We start from the raw sequence: 26,659 nt of genomic DNA, 5'->3' as shown, positions 1-26,659 counted from the left end.
CTTTTTTGTCTATAAAGTGAGAATTACACTAGGACTACCTAGCTTACCTGGTTGTAGAGAAACTCAAGTGAGATAATAAATATTTAGATGTACTCTACAAACCTTAAAGTACTCTGTCAATGTCATCAATTATTATTTGACAAGCCCCTTAAGACACAGTGAAAGTTCTAATCTCCCTGTTACTCTGTCACTTCTCCAGCTTCATATACAGTAAATTCTTGGTTAACCACATTACTGAAGATAAAAGTGTAGCTAATCTCTAAATCATTTCTATTTGGCTATGAGTTTTTCTTTTTACTTACATTTGAATATAAATGATGACTGATGTACTGGGGAATCACTTCAAACAAACCAAATTACAAAATGAAGGGCTAACTCAGGGCAAAATGGGAAGTTATTCAGTTTTCTCATCTTGAATCATTGCTCAGTTCCACTTGGCAACCCAGTTTACCAAGAATATTAGACAGTCTGTGTTTCAGACGAGTACTAATACTAACAATATTTTTCCCTATTAAGAAGTAAGCTGCATAGAAAGTAAGAGCTGGAGAAGATCCAGAGGAGAACAACTAAAATGATCAAAAGTATGGAATAGTTGCCATAAGAGAAAGACTGAAAAATTTAGAACTCTTGATCCAAAAAGACAAAGGCTGAGGCCATGCCTTCTCACTTAATTTCTCTGGGCCTCATCAGTCTATTTATATGTAAAATGAAGGGATGGATTAGATTATCTCTAACAACCCTTCCAGTTTTTTTCTTGCCATTTAAAAAAAGACAGTTAAAACCAAAACCCTAAATTTACTGAAATGTTTTTCTGCCTCTAGCTTTTACAAGAAAGGGACAAAATACAAGGAAAAAGAACCAATATCAGTGATTTTGGTTTTTGTTTCTTTTTAAAGAATTCCTGATAACAAACAATTCAAACTTTCACTGATCTTCATAATAATGGCTCCTCCCTGTTCCTCAAGATACTTTAATGCCGATTCATTAAAATGTCATTCAAAACACTCTTTCCTGCTAAGGTAAGGGAATGGACAAATATATATATTTTAAAACTTCCAAAAGCTGGGGCACAAAGGGGCTTCTGGCTAATCTTCAACCAAAAAAATTACACCAATAAAAAGCCTTTATTCTCAAAACATTACAGCTGAGGTTTTATATTACAATCAGTCTATAAAATCACGATGGGTATGGATGCTATTTCTAACAGAGGTACTAAGCTAAAAAGTTTGAGTGCGGATGTGGTGACAGATCGTATCTGCCATTCAAGGAATAACCTAGCTAAGTTTGGAGAGGCTCACCACAGGTTGGCAGCAAGATAATGAATTTTTTGGCCATAGCAATTCTTTAAAGACCAACATTGTGCTGGTCTAAGATGGTTGAGGACCAACTTGTGGATGGGTTGGGATCTACATTAGGTCAACAGAGGGCTCAGTGGTGGAATCTTGTTACTCTAAAATATGTCTAAATAATATCTTCTACAGCCCAACTGTGCAGAATGTGCCAGAACTCATCTCATCTCATAAGGCTCAGGCAGAGTCAGCCTTGAATAATACTTGGAAAAGAATCCCATGAGGAAACCTTAGAACCACAGACTTTTTGGGGCCTCAACTAACATTCTACTCTACTTCCTTACTGTGGTATGAAGGTGACCTTTGGTTCTTGAAGACTATACCTAAAAAGCATAAACTCTGGTAGGCTACTGAGGTTAAGAGGGCTTCAATTATGAGTCTGGTGATGAACTGAATATGTGTCATTTGAGGACAAGCCTAGCTAAGTTACAAGAGTCTTGTCTGCAGGTGAGTCACAGTGTGATGAACTTTTTAGCCACTGTAATTCTAAAAGACTATTTATTAAGCAGTCAAGAAATTGAGGCCAATGTCAATGGAGGGCTCAGTGCCCGTGCCAGTGAAATCACAGATTCTTGAAGTAATGAAGTTAGCATAGATGGTAATACCATTTGTAGTCACACTCCCATGATCCTCACAACAAATCCATGAAATAGGTAAAGAATCATTAATCCCACTTTACCAATGAAAGTACTGAAGCTCAGAAATCACATGACTGCAGCAAAGACATACAGCTAAAAAGTGGCAGAGCCAGGACTCTACCCTATCTTCTGACACCAAACTCAGGACTTTGTTATGCCATAGTGCAACCCTAGGTCCCTTCCAATTCTAAATATCTATGATTCTATGACCTGCTTACCAAAATGAAGAAATACCAGACAAAACAGAAACCACTTTAAGTTTTTAAATAGCAAATTTAGAGCAATTAATTAATCTACATAAAAGTTAGTAAACTTGTTGGACTAATAAGAGTGAAGAGGGGCAGCTAGGTGGCGCAATGGATAGAGCACCAGCCCTGAAGTCAGGAGGACCTGAGTTCAAATCCGGCCTCAGACCAAACACTTGACACTTAACTAGCTGTGTGACCCTAGGCAAGTCACTTAACCCCAATTGCCTAAAAAACAAACAAACAAACAAAAAACAAGAGTGAAGAAAGGTGTAGGCCATCTTAAGAAGCATAACACATTGAAAATATATGTCAAGGTTCACAGAAGATTAAAAAAAATTTGTCATGGATTACTAAGGTAAGCGTTCTTAATAGGAATACATTTCTGATGTTTGGTAGATGACGATGGAAGACAACCACGTTTTTCCAGGAAATACCCCTTGATATCATTATCGAAGTCAGATTAATAATGACCTATGGGACTGACCGCAGATGATAATTTCTTTTGTTCCTAATACATTAGAGGGAGAGCTAATATATAGAGAACACAAATAATTAAACACAATATGATATTTGGGGTAAAATCAACAAACTTAAGCAGAAGATTACTTTTAAGACAGAAAATTAGGACAATGATTCCATTTTATTGGAGATTAAAATGAGATCTAGACATAAAATCTAAGTCTGGATCATTTAGGAAAAAATGAGGAAGAAATTACTCTAACATAGAGACAAAGGTCTAAATTTAGAAGGGATCAGAGAATTTCAGAAGAAGAAAATGAATTTGTCTGTGATCAATAGCTACAATGTCTATTACTAAAATCAGAATTAGCCTACATTAATCTCAAAGAGGATAATGCCTGTTATGAACTAAAATACCACTTTTGAACACGGTAACAAAGTTTAAAGTACATTTCACACTAGTAGCAGGCTCACTATTTTCAAACACTAACCTCCAATTTTTTCCACTGTAGCTTTATGTTCTCTTACTGCATGCTGGAGATGCCTGCATGATTTCTCTAGCATTTTTTTCAAATCTTGACATTCCTGCTTTGCTTTTTCAAGCTTGTGGAAGCACTGTTCACAGCAAGAATCTTCTTGAGGTTCAAAGATTGTTTTCCTACACTGAAAAACTGCACAAATAAAACTGTAGTAAACTTTTGGTTGCAGCAGGCACTGCTCCTTACTCAATTTGCTTCAACATTTCAAAGATCTGTGATTTTGTTAGTACAGGGGTACTTTCCCCTCTGCCAACACAGATCACAGGCCTCTGTACTTTAGTCCTCAAAGGCTGCTATGGCTGAATGTAGTGAGGAATTGCTCTAAACTTGGGCAGGCCAGTCTTCAGATGAGTCCAGCAGCCATCACTGGGCTCATTCTAGTAGCTTTTGCAGCTTACTAGCAGCACCTGCCTGAGCATGTATTCCACTGGCATGATCCTCAAGAGCCCAGTTTCAGCACCACGCTTATAGTAAGGTATCTCAGTAGGACTGAAGTAGAGAAAATACTGACATCCTTGTCTCTCTTATTCCCTATAAAAATTACACGATCCTGATTATTAGACTAGAATATAACATATAACCAACCTCTCCAAGCCAACAAAACTATCAATAGCTGTCCCCTTATTAGTTTCATAGTGATGATGCTTTCATAGCAGTAAACACCAGGAACTTTTAATAAAATAACACATTAGTGTTATACATTACATAGAATGTCATTTTAAAAATCTGATTATACTGATTTTTCTTAGTATCATTTCATTTTTGATCCAAGCCTGTTTCATATATGCATGATTGCCCTAAGCCAAATTGTTTTTAAAATTGCTTTTTACTCTTTCCCAAGCAAGGCAGAGAATAGACTCTATAAGTCTGTTTTGGGAGTACTAGTACAACTAAATTCAAAGAAACTTACCATCATAAGGTTGGCTACTACCAAATGACTAATGTTTTCTGCCCCAAACAACTCATAAAGACCAATTACCAAGGCATGGAGCAGGGGGGGAAGGCAAGTTTAGATTTTCATAAGTAGAAGGTGTATCCACTCCAATGAAACCACAGATTGTTAAAAAGTATTCCCAAGTAGACAAAGAGCAAAAATTCAGGCTGTGTCTGGCTATTAATCTGTCATCAAAGACATGAAAGTACTTTGAAAAGTAAAAAACTCTTCACAAATATAATCATTTATCAGGCAATAAAACTTCTGATAATCTCAACTATTCAAAAGAGAGGTGCAGATAATCCTAAAGTCCACGCAAAAAACAGCCTACTGAAGACCCTTTAAAGCAAGGAAAATTGCTATTTAAAAACTTCTGTGTTTTACTTCTTAGCAGAGAAAAGAAGCCATACCCTCAGACCCTTTGTTCAGGCTTAGCTTCTTAACAATTGTATGTAAAACCATATTTGTGATTTAACAAGTTTGATTACCTAGTTTCCCTGACAAGCTTCTAATCTCCTAGATTATAGCAGAGAATAAATTAGAAGCCATGAGAGGTAGACCAGGACTCTTATAGTAAAACTCAATTCTAGGGAGAGGTAAGAACACCGAAGCAAAGGAGATGGGGTGGTATTGTGACATAATGGATAGACTGCAGAATTTGGCATCAGGCTTGAATTACAACTTGAACATTTACCAGGTGTATGACCAAATTGCGTAATCTCTCCAAGTCTCAGTTTTCTCAACCGCAAAATGGGGATAATATTATTTGTACCATCTACTTCACAGAGTTGTTGTAAGGCTCAAATTAGATAAGCTATGTATGTAAAAGGTGTTGCAAATCTTAAAGCATTTTAGCGTCAGTAATTACATCATTTGCAACAGCTTCTATATGCAAAAAGATCATACATTAACTAGCAGTAATATTTTATCTTGTATAGTGCCTTTAACTAATCACTCAACTTTAACCACTTTCTAATCACTTCAACATCTATAATCCCATTTTATTTTCTTAATGGTTCTGCCAGACAGAAATCATTATCCCCATGTGAGATAGAAGAAAAAAACTGAAGCACAAAATGGTTACAATCAATTCAACTCTATTTATTACTTCCTGAACATCTATCATGTGCAAGGCAATGTGACTTGCATAGGTAGTTAATAACAACTGGAATGAGAACCTGGGTCTCATGAATCTCAATCTAAGGGCTCTTTTCACTAGAATATGCTGTCTTTACATAATTTTATTGTGAAAATGTAGCAGAAACTACCAGTTCAAACATCTGACTTCTAATAATCTCTATACATATCTAGATAGGCACAGGCAACTACCATACACATAAGAATGTATAAGACAGGGTAGAAAAACAAGGTTACTCTACCAGTCTCTGCTGCTTTTTCATGTGAGAAGCTCTGTTGTTTAATGATTTTTTGTAGTTGCATCTGGTGTCCAACACTGTAAACAGGAAGGCTTGCTTGGTCTCCAGTTTCCTTTGTGGCAGAGATCATGATGACTTCATTTTTCTGAAATATATTTCTCAAATATGAAAGTGGATCAGAAGAGGCTTTACTCTCTTTTCTTAAAGACACAGATATTGGAAACACAAATAGAAATCCCAAGGCATGGTTAGGCCTCTTACAAGTTCTTTCTTCAGTGGTTTATATAAATACTTAAAATAAAATAAATGTAGTCCTTAAAAAATCCCAAAGGGCTGAATCTCCAACTATGCTTAACGACAATGGTATCAATACACAATCAATGTTATCTTGTACCTAATGTACTTAATTATCTTGTACTAATAACTATAATGACACCTTATATGAGTATAGCATGTTATGCTTTTCAAAGTGTTTTCTTAAACATGTTCAACAAAGTCAAAGCTCCTACATCCAAAGCCTCCAAGAAAAACTTGAATTGGTCTCAGGCCATGGAAGAGCTCAAAAAGGATTTTGAAAAACAAGTAAGAGAAGCAGAGGGAAAACTGGGAAGAGAAATGAGAGTGATGCAAGGAAATCATGAAAAACAAGCCAACAACTTGCTAAAAGAGACCCAAAAACACACTGAAGAAAATAACACCTTAAAAAAAATAGACTAACCCAAATGGCAAAAAGGGATCCAAAAAGCCAATGAGGAGAATGCCTTAAAAAGCAAAATTGGCCAAATGGAAAAGGAAGTGCAAAAGCTCACTGAAGAAAATACTTCCTTAAAAATTAGAATGGAATAAATGGAAGCTAATGACTATGAGAAATCAAGAAATTATAAAACAAAACCAAAAAAATGAAAAAATAGAAGACAACGTGAAATATCTCATTGGAAAAACAACTGACCTGGAAAATAGATCCAGGAGAGAGAATTCAAAAATTCTGAAAAGCCATGATCAAAAAAAGAGCCTCGACATCATCTTTCAAGAAATTATCAAAGAAAACTATCCTGATATTCTAGAACCAGAGGGTAAAATAAAAATTGAAAGAATCCACCAATCACCAATGGAAAACTCCTAGAAATATTATAACTAAATGTCTAGTTCTTAACCTAAAATACTTTCAACTGTTCAAGGTAACAAGTAAGGTGGGAAAATCTTTTTCCACGTTTGTATTTTAATTTCAGCATAATCTGTATCAACACCTGTAAACAGGCTGGAGAAGCCCAGTTAGATAAAGTAACTAGTTTAGCTTACTGAAAGGAAAGCTGTAATTCTTAACTAGCTGACTTCAAGTGCCAACAGTGGCATTTTAGAACATAGCCCAGGATTGGTGGACACAGAACCCTGGACATTACAGATTCATATTAGTCTCAACTAAACTTATTTTAAGTTTAGGGAATCAGAATTTTAACTATAACTCCAAAGAGAAAAAAAAAATTCTTTTAGAAAGATAATCACTGCTGTTGAGAGCATTCAACTCCTTATGTTTGTTTGAAAAATGTGCTCCAAGTGATATGCGATTTCTGTATCTTTTGGGAAATAGTTCTACAAGTCATGTTTTGGTAATCAATTCATTTTCACAGAAAATGTGATAGCTCTTTTTCAGTTCCCCATGATATTGTATACATGATCTTGAATTCTGATTCCCTAAACTTTTTAAAAATAAGTTCTCTAATAAGAAAGATTTTAAAATTTGCTGGTGTGAAAGTTTTTTTTCTTTTTGTTTATGTTTATGCATGCACTTGGCATTTTAATTGTACTAAATTTGCAAACAATTAAAAATCATGTGTTACACTTCAAAGTTCTTAGCTGCCTTCCTGCTACAACTGCTTAAGCTACTTTTCCTATAACCAGTCATACATTCCTAGACAAGCAGCAAACTAGGAATTTGAAAGTCACTAACTTTTTCTAAGGGATTTGACTCCCAAAGATAGACTACCCAATTCTGGGTAGCTCAAATGGTAAGATAATATCACCACCTTGCAACTACATAACACTTAATTTTAAAATATTTTTTCTGATACTGTCTTAATTTATCATGATAATGACTCAAGGACTTAGGGAGCTGGATATCTTGCCTGAGTAAGAAGAGTTGGGATTAGAACCTTCAAACTAGAAGGAAATTTACTAATCTTCTCGTTCTGATCCCTCATTTTGCATATCATCTTATTCCAAGCTCAGTGCTTTTTCAATAAAGATATCAACATCAAATCCAAGGTCCCAAACCCAACCAAACCTGTAAAAAGCTGTGTGCGCAGTCAAATTATGTAATTGTCCCTACAGACTAGTGAGCTTAAGTCAGATGACTGGACACACCTAATTAATGGTATATTTGAAAGATTTGAGAAATGACTATATGCACAGCAAGGATGGGTAGCACCAGACTCTGATTTCAGTGGCAGAGCTAGTCTTTAAAAAAAAAAAGTAATATAGGAAAAGGAAGCATGACTTTACATCAATTTTTATCCTCCAAATTTTCAATACAATACAACTGCTTAAGAACCTCCACTTTGGGGAAAAGCCCCAGACTAGACATCCCAGGTAGTCTGGATTTAGCCACCATTCCCCATCTCCCTTCCCAGCTTTTCAACTCCTCTTCAATGAATAATCCTCCCCCACTAAAAAGTAAGCTCCTTGAGGGTAAGGTCTATTTTTCTTTTTGCCTGCAAATTTATATCCCCAAGTCTTAGCAATCAATCAATCATTTATAAAGTGCCTACTGTGTACCAAGCACTGTGCTAAGGGTTGAGGATACAAAAAAAGGTAAAAGACAGTACTTGCCCTCAAGAAGCTCACAATTTAATGAGGGAGACACCACGCAAACAAATATATACAAAACAAGATATAATCGGGATAAATAGAAATAATTAATTTAGGAAGGCACTAGAATTAACATCTCTTAATACAAGAGATGATGTAGATGTTGCAGAGGTAGAATCAACACATCTTGGCAAAAGATTGCATATGAAGGTTGAAAGATAGTGAGAAGTTGAGAGTGACACTTGAAAGCTGCATGCCAGAGGGACTGGGAGACCAGTGTTACCTTCTGTAGTAATAGGGAAGGTAAGATGTTGGGAAGGGTTAGGGAGAAAGATAATAAGTTCTGTTTTGGACATATTGAGTTTCAGATGTCTACTGGATACCCACTCTGATACATAAAAAGCAATGGAGATACAATATCAAAGGCCAGCAGTTTGTTTGGGGCAAGATAGGTAGATTTGAGAATCATTAGCATAAAGATGGTAATTAAATCTTTTGGAGCTGATGAGATCATCAAATGAAATAGTAGAGAGGAAGAAGAGAAGAGGGCCAAGGATAGTACTCTGAGAGACATCTATATGTATGGTTGAGAATGAGGCAAAGGAGACAAGAGAGGTAATGGTCAGATAGCCAGGAGGAGAACCAGGGGAGAGTGGTACCCTGAAAACCTAGAAAAGAAAGAGTGTATCAAGGAGAGAATGATCAACAGTAAAAGCTGCAGAGAGATCAAGGAGAATGAGGATTGAAAAAAGGCCACTAGATTAGCACGTAAGACATCACTAGTTAACTTTGGAGAGGACAGTTTGGGTGGAATGATAGGGTCAGAAACCAGACTGTAAAAGGCAAAGAATGGAATCAGAGGAGAGAAACTGGAAGTACCTATTATAGAAGGCCTTTTTAAGAAGTTTAGCTATAAATTGAAGAATATAGTATGACAGTGGGGAATGGAAAGATCAAATGAGGGTTTTTTTTTTTTCAATATGGGGGAGATACAGACATGTTCATAGCCAGTAGGGAATGGGCCAGTAGAGAGAGATTGAAAATAAGAGAAAGAGTAGGGATGATAGAGAGGGCAAGCTGTTGGAGGAGATGGGATAAAATGAGAGCATGTGAATAAATAGATGGATTAGCTGCTATCCTTTTATTAAGGGGATTTGTTCTGTGAAGTTTGGATTCAGTCAAAGGGCCACACTTGAGGACCTAAAAGGCTACAAGAGGCCTCCAGGCCACAGGTTCCCCACCTTGGGCAATTAGCATTTGCTAAGGAGTAAGACTACTTCATTATTTGGGACAGGCATGAAGGAGGAGAAAGTGACAGAAGGCACCTGAATAATATAAGATGAGGAAATGGAGAGAAGAGGGAGTTCATGGCAAAATGTCAATTTTTTCTATACAATACAAAGCCAGTTTCTCAGCTGGGAGAGTGACGGTGGGGAGAACCCTGGGACTTCAGAAGAGGGATGAAAAAGTTTCAAAGAGCCACTGTGGGGAGTGAGGTAGTGAATTGATAAAGAAGATATAGTAGGATTGTCTGGCAGTAACGAGGGTCCAGATGAGGTCATATAACATAAATTTGTAGTAGATCTGGTCAGAAGTCTCCATATTCATTCAACAGTAGATGTAGTAATGAAGGTGGTGAATGGTGAGTTATGCAAGGCTGTCAGGGCAGCGAAGTGGCACAGTGGATAGAGGACTGAACCCGGAGTCAGGAAGACCTGAGTTCAAATCTAGTCTCAGACACTTCCTAGCCGTGTGACCTTGGGCAAGTCACTTAACCCTCTTTGCCTCAGTTTCCTCATCTGTAAAAAATAAGCTGAGAGGGAAATGGCAAAGTACTCCAGTATTTTTGCCAAGAAAACCCCAAATGAGGTCACAGAGTTAGACATAACTAAAACGATTCAACACCTAAGGCTGAGGCTTGGTTAGGAGTGACTGGCAATATCATAAGGGGGCTGTGGATTAAAAGAGGAGGACAATGTAGATTTGAATTGGTTCACCAAAGAATCAAGATAGGGAAAAGAAGAATGGTTAGTGCAGAGGAAGGACAGAGTAGGAGCAAAAAGAGGGGTCAAGGGATGGAAGACACATTGTGGATGAGGATTACAGTTTTATAAGGGAAGGCAAAGGCAGAGGTGAAAAGCCAATAGATTATGGTCAGAAGAGGATTTCAGAATTCTTGAACATAAACGTGATACGGATGATGGCAAGATCAAGGGAATAACCATCTTTATGTGTTGCTGAGGAGGGGTGGAGAAATGGTTTGTGACTGAGGAAATGAGTGGTTAGGATATTTAGTACAAGCCTTAGTAACTACTGAAATGGTTGTTAACTGACTGACCAAAGTGGCAGAGGTTGATAAAGTACAATATAAAGCATAATTATGTGGAAAATCATTTTGCCTAACCATTTTAGAGGATTCAAAAACTGCCAAATGGTAATGCAAGTGTGAAAGATACAGGCCAATAACTATGCAAACATCCCATTAAAATGGTAGAGGACTATGGAAATAAGGAAAATATAGTCATCAGAAGAACACTATACCAGGAAGGAAACAGGAGACCTGAGTTCTAAGTTTGTCTCTGCCATTAAATTTGGGGTGACTCTGGCCAAAAGACTTCACTGCTCTGAGTCTCAGTGTTCTCATCTATAAAATAAAGGGACTGGATGAGATGATTTCTAAAGTTCCTGTTAACTCTAAAGGGCACAATTCTGCATTGTTCAAATGGTAAGATAACAGCACTATCTTGCAACCACATAGTATTTAATTTCAAAATATTTCTACTTAAATCACTTTATCCTGATAACAGACCTATGATTTAGGTAGGTCAGGGGTTTATTTTTATTTTTCAGGTGAAAAAGTAAAACAAATGGCTTGCCCAAGGTTCTATAGCAGAGCTGGGCTCAGAACCCTCAAACTAAAAGGAAACTTACAGACCATCTAGTTCTACTCCTTCATGTTACAGATCATCTTACTCCAGAAGCTCAGTGCTTTTGCAATTAGACATCAATATCAAAACCAAGATCCTAAGCTTTAAAGTCCTTCATCAAATGACTCCATCTTATGAATCACATCTCTCATTATTTTTCCTTTGGTCAGGAAAACTTCCTAAACATTCTGCATGTAAACATATGCATATTATTCTTCTGCTTCCAAGTCCTTATAAAAAGCTGTTCCTTATTTTTTCTTCCTTCCTGCCTATTGTGTTTGAAACAATTAAAATTAGATTTTTAAATTTTATTTTTATTTATAAAGTTATTAAAGTTTTAAATTTTAAAATTAAAATTTCCCTATTAGACCTTCCTTATGGCATAAAAAAGTTGGATCTACATAAACTTAAATCCTATAGATACTGCTGAACAAAAGAATAGAGTTCAATCACCCTATATATATATATATATATCTATATACACATACACACATATATATATATGCACTTACAAACTTTGTGGTTGGGTTATGATTTATAGTTTGACGAATTTCAAACTTTCATTAACGTACGTCATTTAATGTAGTTGGCTATTTTGTTTTCTCTTTTAAATTATAAAATTCTTGAGGACAATGCATGTGTTTCCATACCATGAAGATATCTTAAAACTTAATGTAAACATATTTGTTTAAGATAGTTTTAAAAAATTAAATGGGGATTCAAGATAAACTTCACCCCTGAAAGCTTAGGCTGCACAAAAAAAGAAGTGACATTTTCTGGGAAAAAGATGACAGAGGATAAGTGTCTGCATAGTATCTGAAGCACTATGTACAAGTAGAAATTCTTGGCGGCAAACTCTTCAATCCTTTGGATAAGCTTTAAAAAGCTTTTAAACCATTATTAACAATTAACAAAATCCTATCATTTTTATTAAACTCCAAATTCTAATTCACAATATAGGAGAGACAGAAAAAATAATAAATATAACTTCTAAAAGTCACCACCCTGAATACTTAATAGCTAGCTATTTTTAGCTCCCTGGAACATACCGTTTTCCATTCAGGATTACTATTTTCTAGAAGTCGGTACAGTGTACCTCTAAAAGCCATCTGTATGCAGGCCCTCAGTTTTTCCAAATATTGGGCATTTAGTCGTCTTGGAGAACACGGAGATTTGGTTTTTGAAACATGTTTGCTTTCAATTCCACTAAGTTCTTCATAAATTTCCTCTACAAGAAGCTCAATTTCAGTCAGAACATTCTCCTCATACTGGTGAATCTCCATCTGGATCTGCTTGCCTTCCTGAATCGTCCACTCTCTTTGCTTCTGTTCTAGACATGCCTGTAATTCAGCTTCCTTCTGAAGAATTAGCTCAGTTTTTTGTTTCATAAAATCTTCCTTTGCTGCTGCAAGCACCTCATTAATTTTATTTCGATGATCATCTAGAAATTTCCGGTAATCTTTTTCATTTTGTTCTTGAATTCTATGGATTTCTTCTTGTTTTTCTTTGTTCCAATCACTTCGGGACTTAGCCAACTTAGCTCGGACAATCACAGGGATTTCTTTCTCTTTTAACTCGAGTTCCTTCTGGAGAGAAAAAATCTTTACTTCAAGTTCTTTGACATTTTCTTCACTGTTTCCAAGCTCTGTCTTCCATTTCTCCTTAGCTTCCAAAACTGCAAATGATACCTAAAGGATTTAAAAATTAACATTATCAGTTAATTTAATTTTTTAAAAGTCTGTGAATTTATATAATGTTTAAATATGGTGAAGAAAGCATACTTAAGATTGGCATCATTCAGGATCCTTTCAGAAAAACTTGGGAAGGCTTACATGAACTGATGGAAAGTAAAGGGAACAGAACCAGAAAAACACTGTACACAATAACAGCAATATTGTATGATGATCAACTGTAAATGACTTAGCTATTCTTAGCAAACAAGGATCCTAGTGAACTCTAAAAGACTTACGAAAAATGCTATCCACCTCTAGAGAAAAAGCTGATGGTGTCTGAATGCAGGTCAAAGCATACTTTTTTTCCTTTGGGTTTTTTGAGGTCTGTTTTCTTTTACAACATGGCTAATACGGAAATTTGGTTTATATGACTGCACATATATAATCTATATCAAATTGCTTGCCTTCTCAAGGAGAAAGTAGGGGAGGGAGAGAATTTGGAACTCAAAGTTTTAAAAAATGAATGCTAAAAATTGTTTTTACATGCAATTGGAAAAAAACTTAAAATTGTTTAAAAAAAGATTAATATTATTGTAGAATGTTTACTGTAGTTTTTTCCCCCTTTTCCCCTAAATCACCCAAAATCTATCATTTAAAAGAATAAGTTATACCCTCTCTTTAAATAACATGATGTTAAAAATTTTTAGGTATGTAAAACTAAAAAAAAAATGTGCAAAATAAATTTTAGAAAAAATGTTTTTCTACATGGTTAATTTCTTTAAAAAAAAATACAAGCTCAAAAGTCCTCTTTTATTTCATTAATGAACTAAGGAAACTACAAAACTATTTGGGAACATAGTATACATACTTTATAACTACTTGCTGGCATCACAACTGGATTTTAAGGAGATTTTCTCTTTAGAGCAGAATAAATTAAAATTGTACCAATCCAAAAGGTAACTGCCCTCTTTTCACTTTTCTAATTTCCTTTAACAGACTAGGATGACTCCCTGACAATCATTCACTCTCCATTTAAAGCCCTCAGGCAATTAGAAACTCATTAACTCTTGAAGCAACCTATTCCAGTTTCTGCAAGCAACCATAGTTAGGAAATATCAAGCTTTGCCCTTTGGGGCTAAGCAAAAACAAGTCTAAACCCCTTTTCTGCATGATAGCTCTTCAAATACTTGAGACAAGGCATCCTAATACCCCTAACTCATCTTCTTCAGACTAATCATCCCCAATTCCTTTAACCAGTCATTCTTTATCATCATTTTGAGTGTCTACACCATTCTGACTGCATTTTGAGTTTATTAACATCCATACTAAAATGTGACCCCCTGAACCGAATTGAAATTCTGGCCATGGTGACATACAATAAAACTATCTTTTCCCTCACTATGGACATTAACCTTCTATTAATAAAGTCAAAGCTCATGTTAGCTATTTTGGCAGCCAGGTCATAGTGTTGACTTCTACTGAATTTGCATTCCTCTAAAGCCCCCAGATTTTTTTCACATGAACTACTGTTTGTGTTTCCCCATTCTATACTTGTTCAGTTGATGTTTTGAATCCAAGTGCAGTAGATTTCTAAACAACTTTGGAAAGGAAGAGAATGCAGCCACAAACAGGATGAAATTTGAAAAGGATAACTTCAAAGTAACAGTGGGGGGAAAAACAAATTCCTTGTCCTTAGGATAAATACAGCTTTTTCACATAAACATGGCAGGTTAAAACCCAATATTGGGACACTTACACAAGAAGAAAAATATAAAAATCTCTCTGTTCAATAGCAGTCAAAATCTTATTGGTAAAGCCTAGAGTTGAGCCCCTCAATGTTAGAAAAATAAAGCGACCACATAAGAACTCTACAAACTCTTTTTTTCCTGTTTGTTATTCATCTGTTTCAGTCATGTCCAACTCTTTATGACCCCATTTGGGGTTTTCTTGGCAAAGATAGCGGAATGGTTTGCCATTTCCTTCTCCAACTCATTTTACAGATGAACTGAGGCAAAAGGGGCTAAGTGACTTTCCCAGGGTCATACAGCTGGTAAGTGTCTGAGGCTGGATTTGAACTCAGATGTTCTTAACTCCATGCCTGGCACTCTTTCCACTGTGCCACCTAGCTGCCCCCTACAATCACTACCAGCATCATTAATGACAGCAGCTTACATTTACACAGTACTTCATAGTTCCACAGTACTTTCATGTTTATGAACTTATTTGATTTTCAACAACCCTATGAAGTAGGTAATGTAATGAAAGCTTTGGAAAATAAAAGTATGATGAGAAGCCAAAGAAATTGTCTTTTTTAGTTAGTAGGAAAGAAGGTAGCTAAGACAAAGCTAAAAATAATCTTCTAATATACAAAGGGATAGTGTATGGATGACAAGAAGTAGTTGTTTTTTAGCTTCTCCTAAAGAGAGAACAAGAGAGAATCAGATTCAACTGCAACAAATGGGATTAAATTCAGCAGTCAGGAAGATAGTCCTAATTATGAAGCTTGGGAAACATTAGACTGAATCATTACATGAGAGTATAAGATAGGTCTTTCCTTAGTAGCCATTCTCTTGATAGAAGGGAACAGAAAAGAAGACTCTCTCAAGTTCTGCTGACAGGGTAGTTAGTACCTTTTTGGCCACAGAAACCTCATGTTCTGCCTCCCATTTCATCTGTTCAGCCTTTAGGTTGGCTCTGTACTCCGCAAGTTCAGGAAGCTCTTGCAGCCATCGAGAACGAGCATTTAACACAGCTACTTCTACCTGTATGGCAATATGAAAGAAACATGTAAAGAGAGAATCTTCAATCAATAGAGTGGACCAACTAGTTATCATGATGATCCAAGAGCATCTTTAAAAAACTAGGAGAGCCAAAGGCTGAAATATCTAATTGGCTTTGTAGTTCTCATATTGCCCAGGAGGCCCTTCCCTACATTGAAGGCACTCAATAAATTTTTTAGATTTTATTTTAGAAGGTCGTAAAGACAAAAGGCCATTTACACACATCATAACTGTTACAGTCAATTTTCCATTTTCTAGATACCAAGAGACTTTCCTGCAAGGCACAAAGATATACCAGAAGCAAAGCTGCCTAGTCAATCTAGCCTTTTGGGCTAGGTTGGGACCACATCTCTATTTTATATAGCAACATTTCCAACTCAGATGGTAAGACTGTGGCTCTCAAATAGTAAGGTAGCACATGAGTATAGACAGCTCTGAAATGCAAGTAAAAATGTGAATTAAATTTTAAACTGATAGAATTTAGAGCCAAAAGGGGCCTGGAAGATTATGTAGTCCAATCTCTTCATTTATGTTATATATGAAGACAATGGCTAAAAGTGGTAAGATGATTTGCCCATGATTCCCTAGGTTCCCACCAAAGGAAGGAAGTAGCAGAGCCAGAGCTCAAACCCCAGGGCTCTAACTTCATTCCGGGGCTGCCTCCATGACACCACACTGCAGACACTGTACCATCTGACATCCGGAAAACACTCTGACTTCATAAGATCCCACTTTTGAGCTGTAAGGTACCTTCCCTTAGAGATCATTTAGTTTAACTTTTCCACTAACTTGAAGTACAGAGATGGGCAGGTATTTTCCTGAGCCAGAATTTCACCCAGATTTGGATGAAATGTTCCCTGAGGGCAAGGGCAGTGACTACCTCTCAAGACTTGAGTCTTCCTGAGGCTAGAGGACACTGTGCCTGGCTACAGAATAGAGAATCTAAGTTCTGGGGACAGGCAGTGCAAAGGTACAGAGTCAGGAGATGGAGAAGGATGTCTGAGGCCCTGGGACAGAGTGGTTAGACATTTATCCTGAGTATACTTTGTGTATAGTCATCTGCATGCCATCTGCCCCCCTGAGACTGTGATCTCTTTGAGAGCAGAGACTATCCTTTTACCTTTCTTTGTCTACCCAGTGCTCAGCACAGGGCCCAACACAGAGTAGATGCTTAATAAATGTCTACTGTTCACCTGCCTGCCTGCTTGCCATGGAGAGAATAAAGGCTGAGACTGGAAAAGGAGGAAGGGACAGGTTTTGAAAGGCTCTTAAATGCCAAATGGAGAATTTCTATTTGATTCTGTAGGCAACATGGAGTCCACTGGGTCTCACTAAGTAGGGGTAGTGATATGTTCATATATGTGCTTTAGGAAATGACTTTGGCAGCTGAGAAGAGGATGGATTAGAATGGGGAGAGACAAAGCAAAGAAACTAATTAGAAGACTACTGTAATAGTCCCGGTGAGGTGATGAAGTCCTGTACTAAGTGGTGGCCACGTGCAAGGAGAAAAAAGGATGTTATGAAGACAGAAATAACAATACTTAAGAACAAGTTGGATAGATGCAAATAAGGAGTAGATATATGCAAATGAAACTGAGCTTGTACACCAGGACAAATGGAAGAATAGTGGTGCTCTCAACAATATCAAGAAAATTGAGAAAAACGGGACCAGGTTAGGTGGTGCAAAGGATAAAACACAAAGCCCAGAGTCAGAAAGACCTGAGTTCAAATTTAACCTCAGACATTTACTGGCTCTGTGATCCTGGGCAAGTCACTTTACCTCTGTGCTTCAGTTTCCTCATTAGTAAAATGGGGATAATAACAGCACCTACTTCCCAGAGTTGCTGTGAGGATCCAATGAGAGAATAATTGTAAAGTGCTTAGCACAGTGCCTGGCACATAATAAGCACTATGTAAACGTTAGCTATTATTTTATTATTGTTAGCTATTGTTATTATTATTATTAGCTACTATTAGATATTAGGTGAGGGTTTTAGGGAAAAAACAATGAGTCCTGTTTTGGACTTGTTGAGTTTGAGGTGCCTACTAGAGATGTCTAAAAGGCAGTTGGCAAGCTCAAGAGATCAAGTTTAGGCTAGATGTATAGAGGCTACCACCTGCACAGAGAGGCAACTGATGAGATCATCAACGGTTAATATAGAGGGAACAAAGAGGGCCAAGGACTGAACCTTAAGGGATACCCCATGGTTAGTGGGTGTGACTGGATAAAGACCCAGCAAAGAGGACTGAGAAGGAGAAGAAACAGAGGTAGGAAGAGAACTAGGAGAGAAAAATGTCACAAAGACTTCAAGAAGAATAAATATAAAGGAGGAAACAGTAATTGAGAGTACCTAATGCCGCAAAGAGGACAAGAGAAGAGAAGAAGGGGAACCTATGACTTTTTCCCAAGGAGTTTGGCTGAGAAAGGAAGAAAAAATAAAGGATGATAGCAGGGATGGTAAAATCTAGTGAGGCTATTTAGGGCTAGAGGTAATAGGTATGTTTGTAGACATCAGTGAAGGAGCCAGCAGACAGAAATAGAAGATTACAGAAAAAGAAGAGTTGACAATGGTATAATCTCCTGGATAAAATGTGAATAAGTAAGATCAAGGGTACACAAAGAGAGGTGAGCTTGTTGAGGAAAAACCTCTTTATCATACTGGAATAAAGTAATAAATTATGGTACACGAATGTAATGGAATATTATTGCTCAGAAGAACATGTTGAACACAAGTAAGCATGGAATGACAAATAAAAAGGATGCAAAGTAAAATAAGAAGAAGCAACTTACAATGCAAATGGAAAGAACAAAAAGAAAAAGAAAAACCAAACACTGTAATTATAATGACCAAGTTTGACCGCAAAAAGAAGAGATATAAAAACGTACTTTCTTTGCCGTAGTGGGAGGCCACAGGTGAGAAATACTGCATACACTGTAAGACTTGGTTAATGTGCTGGGTTGCTACCCGACTTTACCTGCTTTCCCCTATCCCCTTTAAAAATTTTTTTTGTTATAAGAGATGGCTTTCTAGGTAGGGGAGGAAAGGATATATTAGGAAATAGAGATAACATAAAAACAAAATATGTCAATAAACAAATCTTGAAATCAAAGAAACATATCAGAGGTTAGAAATGGCTAGCCTGTAAATATCTGCGGGTGATATTATTACATAGAGATCTTCACAGCTGGATGAGGATACAATTTAAAAGCAGAGGGCTAAAAAACTTTCAATTTTGTTCAGCTCAAACATTTACTAAGCACTTAACTCTTATAATGTACTGGAGACATAACAAATACTGCCAAAAAAAGTTTACATTCCACTAAGGTCCAATACATGAAGACAGATAAGTATGACCTAACATAATTTGAGGAGGATAAGAACACTAACAATTTGATCAGGGATGAAAGAGGAAGGAAGCAGAATCAGGGAAGGCTCAGAGGAGGTGGTATTTGAGATAAGCCTTGAAGAAAGATGGAATGTAGCGTTCAAAGAACTCAAAGCAAATGAGTCCAATATGGATGAAATGTAAATACAAGAAGGGGAGTAACATAAAATCAGATTAGAACCAGATTATGAAAGACCTTGAATGCTAGGCTAAGCAATTTGTCCCTTATACTAGAGTGAATAGGAAGCCACTGAATGTTTTTGAGCAGGCAGGGGTCTTAGGAAGATTATCTTTACAACTGTGTGGAAGATGGGTCAGAGGGAAAGAGACTAATCCTAAGGCTGGAAGCCTAAATAAAGATTTTAAGAAGTGCAGAAAAGGAGAAAGATACAAAAAATATTGTCTAGCAAGAATCAACAAGACTTGACTATTGATTTTATATTGGGGATGTTGGGGGAGAGACAGTACAAGAGAGAGAAGAGTCAAAGACAATTCTAGGGTTATGAAACTGAATGCCTGGGAAGATGGTGTGCCCCCTCAACGGAGATGAGAAGTAAGACAATTTTATCTTGGACACATCGAATTCAAAGTGCCAATGAGATATATTGGTAGAGCTATCTGGAAGGCACTTAAGATACGTGGGACTAGAGTTTAGTAGCTGGATATAGAGATTTGGGATCTGTGTGATGACAATCGAATTCATGAAAGCAAATGAGACCAGCAAGGAAGACAGAAGGTGAGAAAAGAAGAGAAGAGAATACTGGATGGATAGAACCTCAGAGTGAATCCACACTTAAGGTGACAGATGATGATCCTGCAAAGACCAAGACAGAATACTCATACAAGAACCAAGAGACAGCAATGTCAAAGGACAGCAAGGGAGAAGATTAACTGGTATCAAAAACTGTAAAGAGGTCAAGGAGGATGAAGTCCATTCTAAGGAAAGGACATTAGATTTAATAGTTAAGGGCAAAGAAACTCTTCTATCAATGAAAGCTGGTACCTTCTCTAAAACTGCCTTTTACACATACTTAAGATCAGGTCTTCAGAGTTTCAAGTGCGACTCTCTGTCTACCACACCATGCTGCCTCTACAACAAGCATCTATTAAGGACCTACTATATATCACTCATTGGTTATTAATAAAACTATAAAAACAAAATAATGAAGGCATAAACCAGTCAGAAACCATATAATATGATTTTATCCTAGAAGTGGACCACAAAGTGGTCCAACCTTAATAAATTCACTTATCTTCAAGTCTCTAGCAATATTTAACAATGCAAAAAGTTCTCAAATGTCATAATACAATGAAGAACTTTATCATCTGCTTATTACCTGTTTAGTAATATTTTCATGGTATTGGGCCTCCATCTCTTTTTCTTGTTTTTTCAGAGCCTCTTTAATGGCTGTTTCCTTCTCTTGCAGCACATCTTGCTGAATCTTCCATTGCTGCTCTTCAATCATTGCTTCCATCTCCTTCTTGGAAATTACATCTGGGGTGATTATTTGGTCAGTTTGGATGCCACAATCAAAAGTCTTCTTTTTCATTTCTTTTATAGTTTGATCCAGTTTAAACCGCCACTCCTTTTCTAACTGCTGAATAACTTTGTCTTTGATCTATGTTTTTGAAAGAAAAATTTTAGAAAAGAAAAATCCTCAAATAAGTAAGAGCCAGGGTTCATATTTGTCAGCCAAAGGAACAACCACAGCTAATACATTTGAAAACCATCCTAGACAATGATTACACATGGGTTAGGAATTTAACCAATGAAGACATAGTCTTAGAAACATTCTGAAAATTACTCTTTGACCTTATCCTACTTCTGAAATCCAAAGCTTTATTGGTATACCAAAGATCACAACCCTTCTTTGTTTTGATAGATGACACTTCACAAACTGTCGCAGCCAAAAAACATCAGTAGATTTGTAGTTTAATGAGCTCTCTTTGATGAGTTTAACAGTTCAGGTGATGAGACTATGTGAACTTGAGTCGGCTCTTGAATGACAGACAGGGAGCCTAGTCTATCATACAGCCTCTACTCTTAGCCCTTTCAGTTTAGTAGGAATTGCTAGAGCTTGTGCACTACTGGCAAAGCCTTCAAGAAGCTAAGGTTCTCTCTAACCCACACTGAGGCATTAAATTAAGACTTTAACAGACAATGAAACTAATCTATGCTAGAGAGACCTAGAGTCCATCTAATCCAACTCCCTCAATCTCACAGATGAAGTACTTGAGGTTGCAGGGAGGCTAAGCTAAGTGACTGGACCAAGATCCCACACACCAAAGGTAGCAAAGAAGGAAATAAAAACCATCTTATGACTCTGAGGCCAGTTGCTATTACTATCAGACCAGAATTTGTACAAGACACTTCTTTTGTCTTTTTTTTTTTTATAAAACTTGAGAATAATTTAATCTTTTGCAAGGTTGTTATGCTTGTTATGCTGATACTGCAAAGGTGGCATGGTAGAATGTGGAAATCTTTTGTTGTGAATGATGTGTTTACTACCAGCTACAAAAGGATTCTTTTCACATTTGTTGGTGTGGAATTCCACTGAGTGAATAGTAGATGTGCTTCACTAAACCCATCCAAGGGGCCTCATTAGGGTAAACAAAAGAGCCTTGTTATAAAATTGCAACACTTATAATAATATGGTCCAGTGGTAATGACCTCATTAAGGCCAATCCTAAGCAAAGCTAGTCCTAGTTTGTTCCAATCTCTGAATGGCCCCTCTCCCCTTTCCCACTTTTACACCTCTCACTTAATTTTTGCTCATATTTAGGACCTTTGCCTACCCTACCCACTAAGACCCTACTGCTTTTTTCAGATGTCTAGCTAACTAACCTTAAAAACTAAATGGAATTAAGTGATAATGGGGAGAAAGATAACATTTTTATTTTAACAAGGTCCTTTAATATCTTACCCTAAAGAAGTGACTAATGGTAGTAATTATGGTAGTAATTTTAGTTCCCAACATCAGCAAGGAGTAGGGGGGAGGGGAAGGATGATGGTACAGGGATGGGAAGAGATGGAACAAGAGGAGGCTTTTGTGCCTCTCAAGGCACACCATGTAGGTATATACTGTGTTTAGAGCTGGCCCTAACTCCTTTGAAAAAGAACTACTGGATCCAGTATGTAAAAAAACCCTCCAGTACCTTTCCACTATTCTACAGCAGTGGTGTCAAACAAATATCAACTGGGACTATTAAACCATCTCTAGGATCCTTGGGGCAGCAAACTGACTTAGCAAATCACATTTCAACATTATGTTCTATTGTATTTTTATTTGTTAAATATTTCCCAATTATATTTTAATTTGGTTCTAGCTGCACTTGGGAGTTTTGGGCCCATGTGTGATACCTCTAATCTATAGAATAAGCCTGAACTTCTTCATCTAGCATTGAAGCCCTCCCCACCATTTTACCCCAACCTATTTACTCCATCCCCAACTATATGCACTTTATACTATAGTCAAATGGAAGTATTTGCTGCTCCTTTATCACACTGTGAATATCCACCTCTGTGCCTTATCTGAACTGAAGCTGTTCCTTATACCTAAAATGCTCCTTCCACTACCAACCCCCCCCCCAACCCAGCTTCACCCACCCAATTCTTTCCCATCCCTCTCAAGGGACAATTAAAACGCCATCTCTATAAAGGCTTTTTGTGATCTCCCTCCCCTAGTCTCAGTCTCAGCCCAAAATATTTCCCTTTTCTGCTCAGAGCCCTTTTTTTACCCCTCATGACTTTTAATATTTACTGTATCACAGTTATAGGTGTGTCTATCTTTTCTATCATCTTTAATATTGAATACTGAGTATAAAATATGAATATTAGTCTGTAGTTACCAGAAGCACTTCTTGTGTTAAATCTAGGCCACTGGTTCATGTTCAGTGGTCTAAAAGGGGTTAAGCGCCTAGCTGTTATCTAAGTGAGATTAAGAAATCTTGAAGAAAAGGACAAATAGGATTAATGTGATTAAATAATATAACAACTATCACAGCTCCCTTCAACTCACAGAACTATGCTAGTATCCTGGCTCTAAGAATTAAATTTAGTAAGCAGTTGAATATTTATATACTTGGCAAACAAAGTCCCATGTCTGTTTTAGGAAGGTTAGTCTAAATAGATCATTCAACAGCACATTTTTTAACACAGCAATTGAACAGATATATTAAAGCCCACACCTCTTTCTGTTCGTTCTCCCACTGTATTTTGGCTAAGATTACTTCATTTTCAATTTGCTCTTTAACATCAGTTTCTTTTTCTTTCAGCCACTGGCTCTTTGCCGCTGTAATGGTACATTTGAGTTTTTCTTCAAGGTTTACCTTGAGTTTGCTTAGGTCCTCCTCCTTTTCTTCTAATAGCTGTTTCTTGAGCTAAGCAAAATTCAAGCAAATAACAACACAACACTATCACTCTATAAGTTAAACTTAGTAAGCTAACTCTATTCAGGACATAATGGTATTAGAGGGTCATAATTTGCATAAATCCTAACTCACAAGTCTGTTGTCATTGCAAACATTTGTAGGACAAAATCTTAGGTTGCTGCATTAAAAGAGAAACACTCAGCCCTATAAATAAGTCACATGTGCAGCGATGACTCTTATGAAAAAAAAAAGTTTTATAAAATAAATAATTTTGGATGGCCCAGAGTACTTGGTTATCATTGATTTGGTTCTAACAACTTTACAGGTACCATATTTATCATAGCCAACACCCCTTCCTTCCCTTATTCCTTCTCTCTCCCCAGTATAGTTTGTGTTTCACATTTTCTACACTCAACTAAAACTTAAGGTTCTAAAAGACCTAAGGCGATTCCTCCTTTGGTTATTTTAGTTATTTCTCAAAAGCAGAATGCTAGGAAGAAACAGCCTGGGGGGAAAAGGGAATTAAACTATAGAGACATTTCGTGTCTTCTTAAAAAATGGTCATAGGTGGCAAAGAGGAAGAAACATGAAAAGGAGACAAAAATAAGTAAATAAATATGGTAATTCTATAAATTAAATGCTGTTCCAACCCCTGGTCCATGTAACCTATTTCTCTATAAAATACATGACAGTGGAGTTTACTTATATTGCTGGTAGAGAGGGAGAAGGGAGAAATGAGCGGCAGATGCCGCTGTACAAACTCTACTAATACCCTGTTATCAAGGAGCACTCATTCTTCAACTCCATTCACCTTATGTCTTAAACATCCTTCATTACCTCTGTCAGGAAAATTCACCCAGATACCAGAAAGCCCAACAAAATACAACATAAAATGATCCAGGATTTTGGAGGTTGGTAAAGGGTGAGACTGTCTCCTTGAGAAAACCAAATACATCTATATATACCACTGACAAAATAATATTCTCAAGCATTATTCTGACCTTATCACTCCTTTTTTCAAAGACCTTTCATAGATGAAGAGTAAAAGCCAAAGTTTTAACAAAATTCATAACATTCAAGGCTCTCAATATTCTGCCCCAAGGTATGTGTGCTTTGGTCCCCTTCTCCATTACATATGCTGGTGAGTGGAATTGTCTTTGCAGAGGATTTTGTACATATTTTTTGTGTTTCAGCCAAAGGGTGGGATCTCTGCTTGCTGCAATAATCAGGCCAGGGTTGGGTATGCAGACAATTTTTAGGGCACCTTTTCTAGCCCCTTCCTCATACCAGGAGGTAAGCAGTGTAATCCTTAAAAGGCTGATCAGACGCCCAAGGAGCTGCCAAACCCCACTGTTGCTTCCAGTGAGAAGACAACCCTATGGCCTGTGCCACCTGTGTGCAGGGTTGTGACTACAGTTCCCAGTGTATCCGGCACCTGCTGCTTTGTGACTTGCCCGTCACCACAGCACTTTGAGATATGTAAAAATGGTAAAAAGGTATGAGTAACGTCTTTTGATTCGTACATAAATTGGATTTAAGTGAGGCAGAGTTGCACGAAGTCATCAGCCTCACTTTCTCCTCCAGAGTCATCATAGTCCAATGGCAGGACAGTGTCAAGACTACTGGCGATGTCTCAAGATGCAGTGGATGACCTTGGCGTCTTCTACATCTAACCAAGCCCTTAGCACTCCATAGTTCCTGCTGCAAAAAACTGCTCTCATCCACACATTCCACCAAGGGAAGTCTTCACATGCTTGGGTAGACATCCCCCTAACTTCCTATTATTCAACCCCCAGTTCAAATGCCACTTTCTATGAAAACTTCCCTAATCTCCATCACCTCTTGCAATGCCAAGTCTTTTCCCTAAACTTCCAAGGAACTCTTTTCTCTTATGCCCCTCACTATATTCTGCCTTACAGTATCCTCCTAGCTAATTTTTAAAATTTTAAAATTAAAATTTTTAAATGTTTATCAATTAAGGACCATTTATATTTTTCCTCCCACTTCTACCCACTTCTTACAAGAAAAATATCTTTCTAACAAATATGTCAAGTAAAACAAATTCCTACACTGGCCATGTTCAAAAATATATGTCCTATTATGCATATTTAGTCCAACCTTTCTTTCAGAACAGGGATTAACAATCTTCATTGTAAATCCTCTGGAATTATAGCTGGTGATTGGCAAGCCCCTTAAGATAGAAGCTGTGTTTCATTCAACTTCATGTTGCCCACAAGGCTTTTCACTTAAAGGTACTCAGTGCATGCTTGTTGAACCAAATCCCAAACTCTTAAAACTGGAAATGTTATTTATAGCAAGATATAGCTACAAGAATTCACCTACAATGTTTTTTAGATAGCCACTTAAATTAATTAAAATGGAGATTTGCCTGCAGTTTTTAAAGAACTAATACCTGTTATTACTTGAGCAGAAGTGTGCAGGCCTGAATACACAAAAACATAGCCTATCAAATAAATGTTACTTATCAGCAACTGACCCACTGAAAGACCAAATTTTATAATAAACTAGATGTTCATCCTCTTTCAACAAATAAAAAAAAAAACCTCCTGGGAAAAGAATTTTTTAAAAAATCACTCCTACACATTTGCCAGCTGTTATGCTCCAAAAAATAAGCAAACTAGAGATCATCTTCCTATTTTAATTTCCAAAACAGGTCTAAAAGCGTAAGTCTCTAGTTTCCAAATGGCTTAACACATCATTCTAACTTTCAAAGAGCCAACACCAATTAAAATAAGTTAATTTTGGAAGTCATTTATTTACCATATATTATATACACATTATATTCTTCGATGTATTCATCTGTATTTTAAAAGAAACCAAACTATAAACCAAAATTTCTAACTTGCTCATTAGACATTCTTTTTTTCTTTTTTTAAGTTGCCATACCAATAATTTGCCTTAACATAGCTTCATAAGCCCAAAATCCCTCCAGATGGCATCTGCTCAAATCAACACAATACATGAGGTTCTCAAAGTGAACTCTGCAGGTTAGTTCCAAAATGCAAGGATGCAATAGGGTGCTGTCTGAATGAGATTCTCAGGTTATTGCAGGGAGGAGAAAAGGGGATATCATTTCATCTGATGAATTTATTGCTTGAAACTAACCAAGAACAACTGGAGAACATCAAGATGAGAGTTACTGTTCTTCTGCT

At 36.9% G+C, this 26,659-nt stretch overlaps 1 protein-coding gene across 1 annotated transcript in view; it reads right to left on the bottom strand.

Annotated features, from left to right (window-relative positions):
• CEP152 (centrosomal protein 152) overlaps positions 1-26,659 on the bottom strand; it is a 92,500-nt gene that overhangs the window by 8,369 nt on the left and 57,472 nt on the right. The window contains 5 exon segments of the mRNA XM_020977134.2: positions 3,186-3,365; positions 5,547-5,688; positions 12,325-12,963; positions 15,579-15,710; positions 20,453-20,734. Of these exon segments, the coding sequence (XP_020832793.1) occupies positions 3,186-3,365; positions 5,547-5,688; positions 12,325-12,963; positions 15,579-15,710; positions 20,453-20,734 (1,375 nt within the window).

This window comes from Phascolarctos cinereus, unplaced genomic scaffold (genome assembly GCF_003287225.1).
Source record: "Phascolarctos cinereus isolate Bilbo 61053 unplaced genomic scaffold, phaCin_HiC Scaffold_3;HRSCAF=262, whole genome shotgun sequence".
NCBI classification, from domain to species: Eukaryota; Metazoa; Chordata; class Mammalia; order Diprotodontia; family Phascolarctidae; genus Phascolarctos; species Phascolarctos cinereus.
The sequence above is the reverse complement of the archived record's forward strand: the minus strand, read 5'-3'. Positions and strand labels throughout refer to the sequence as shown.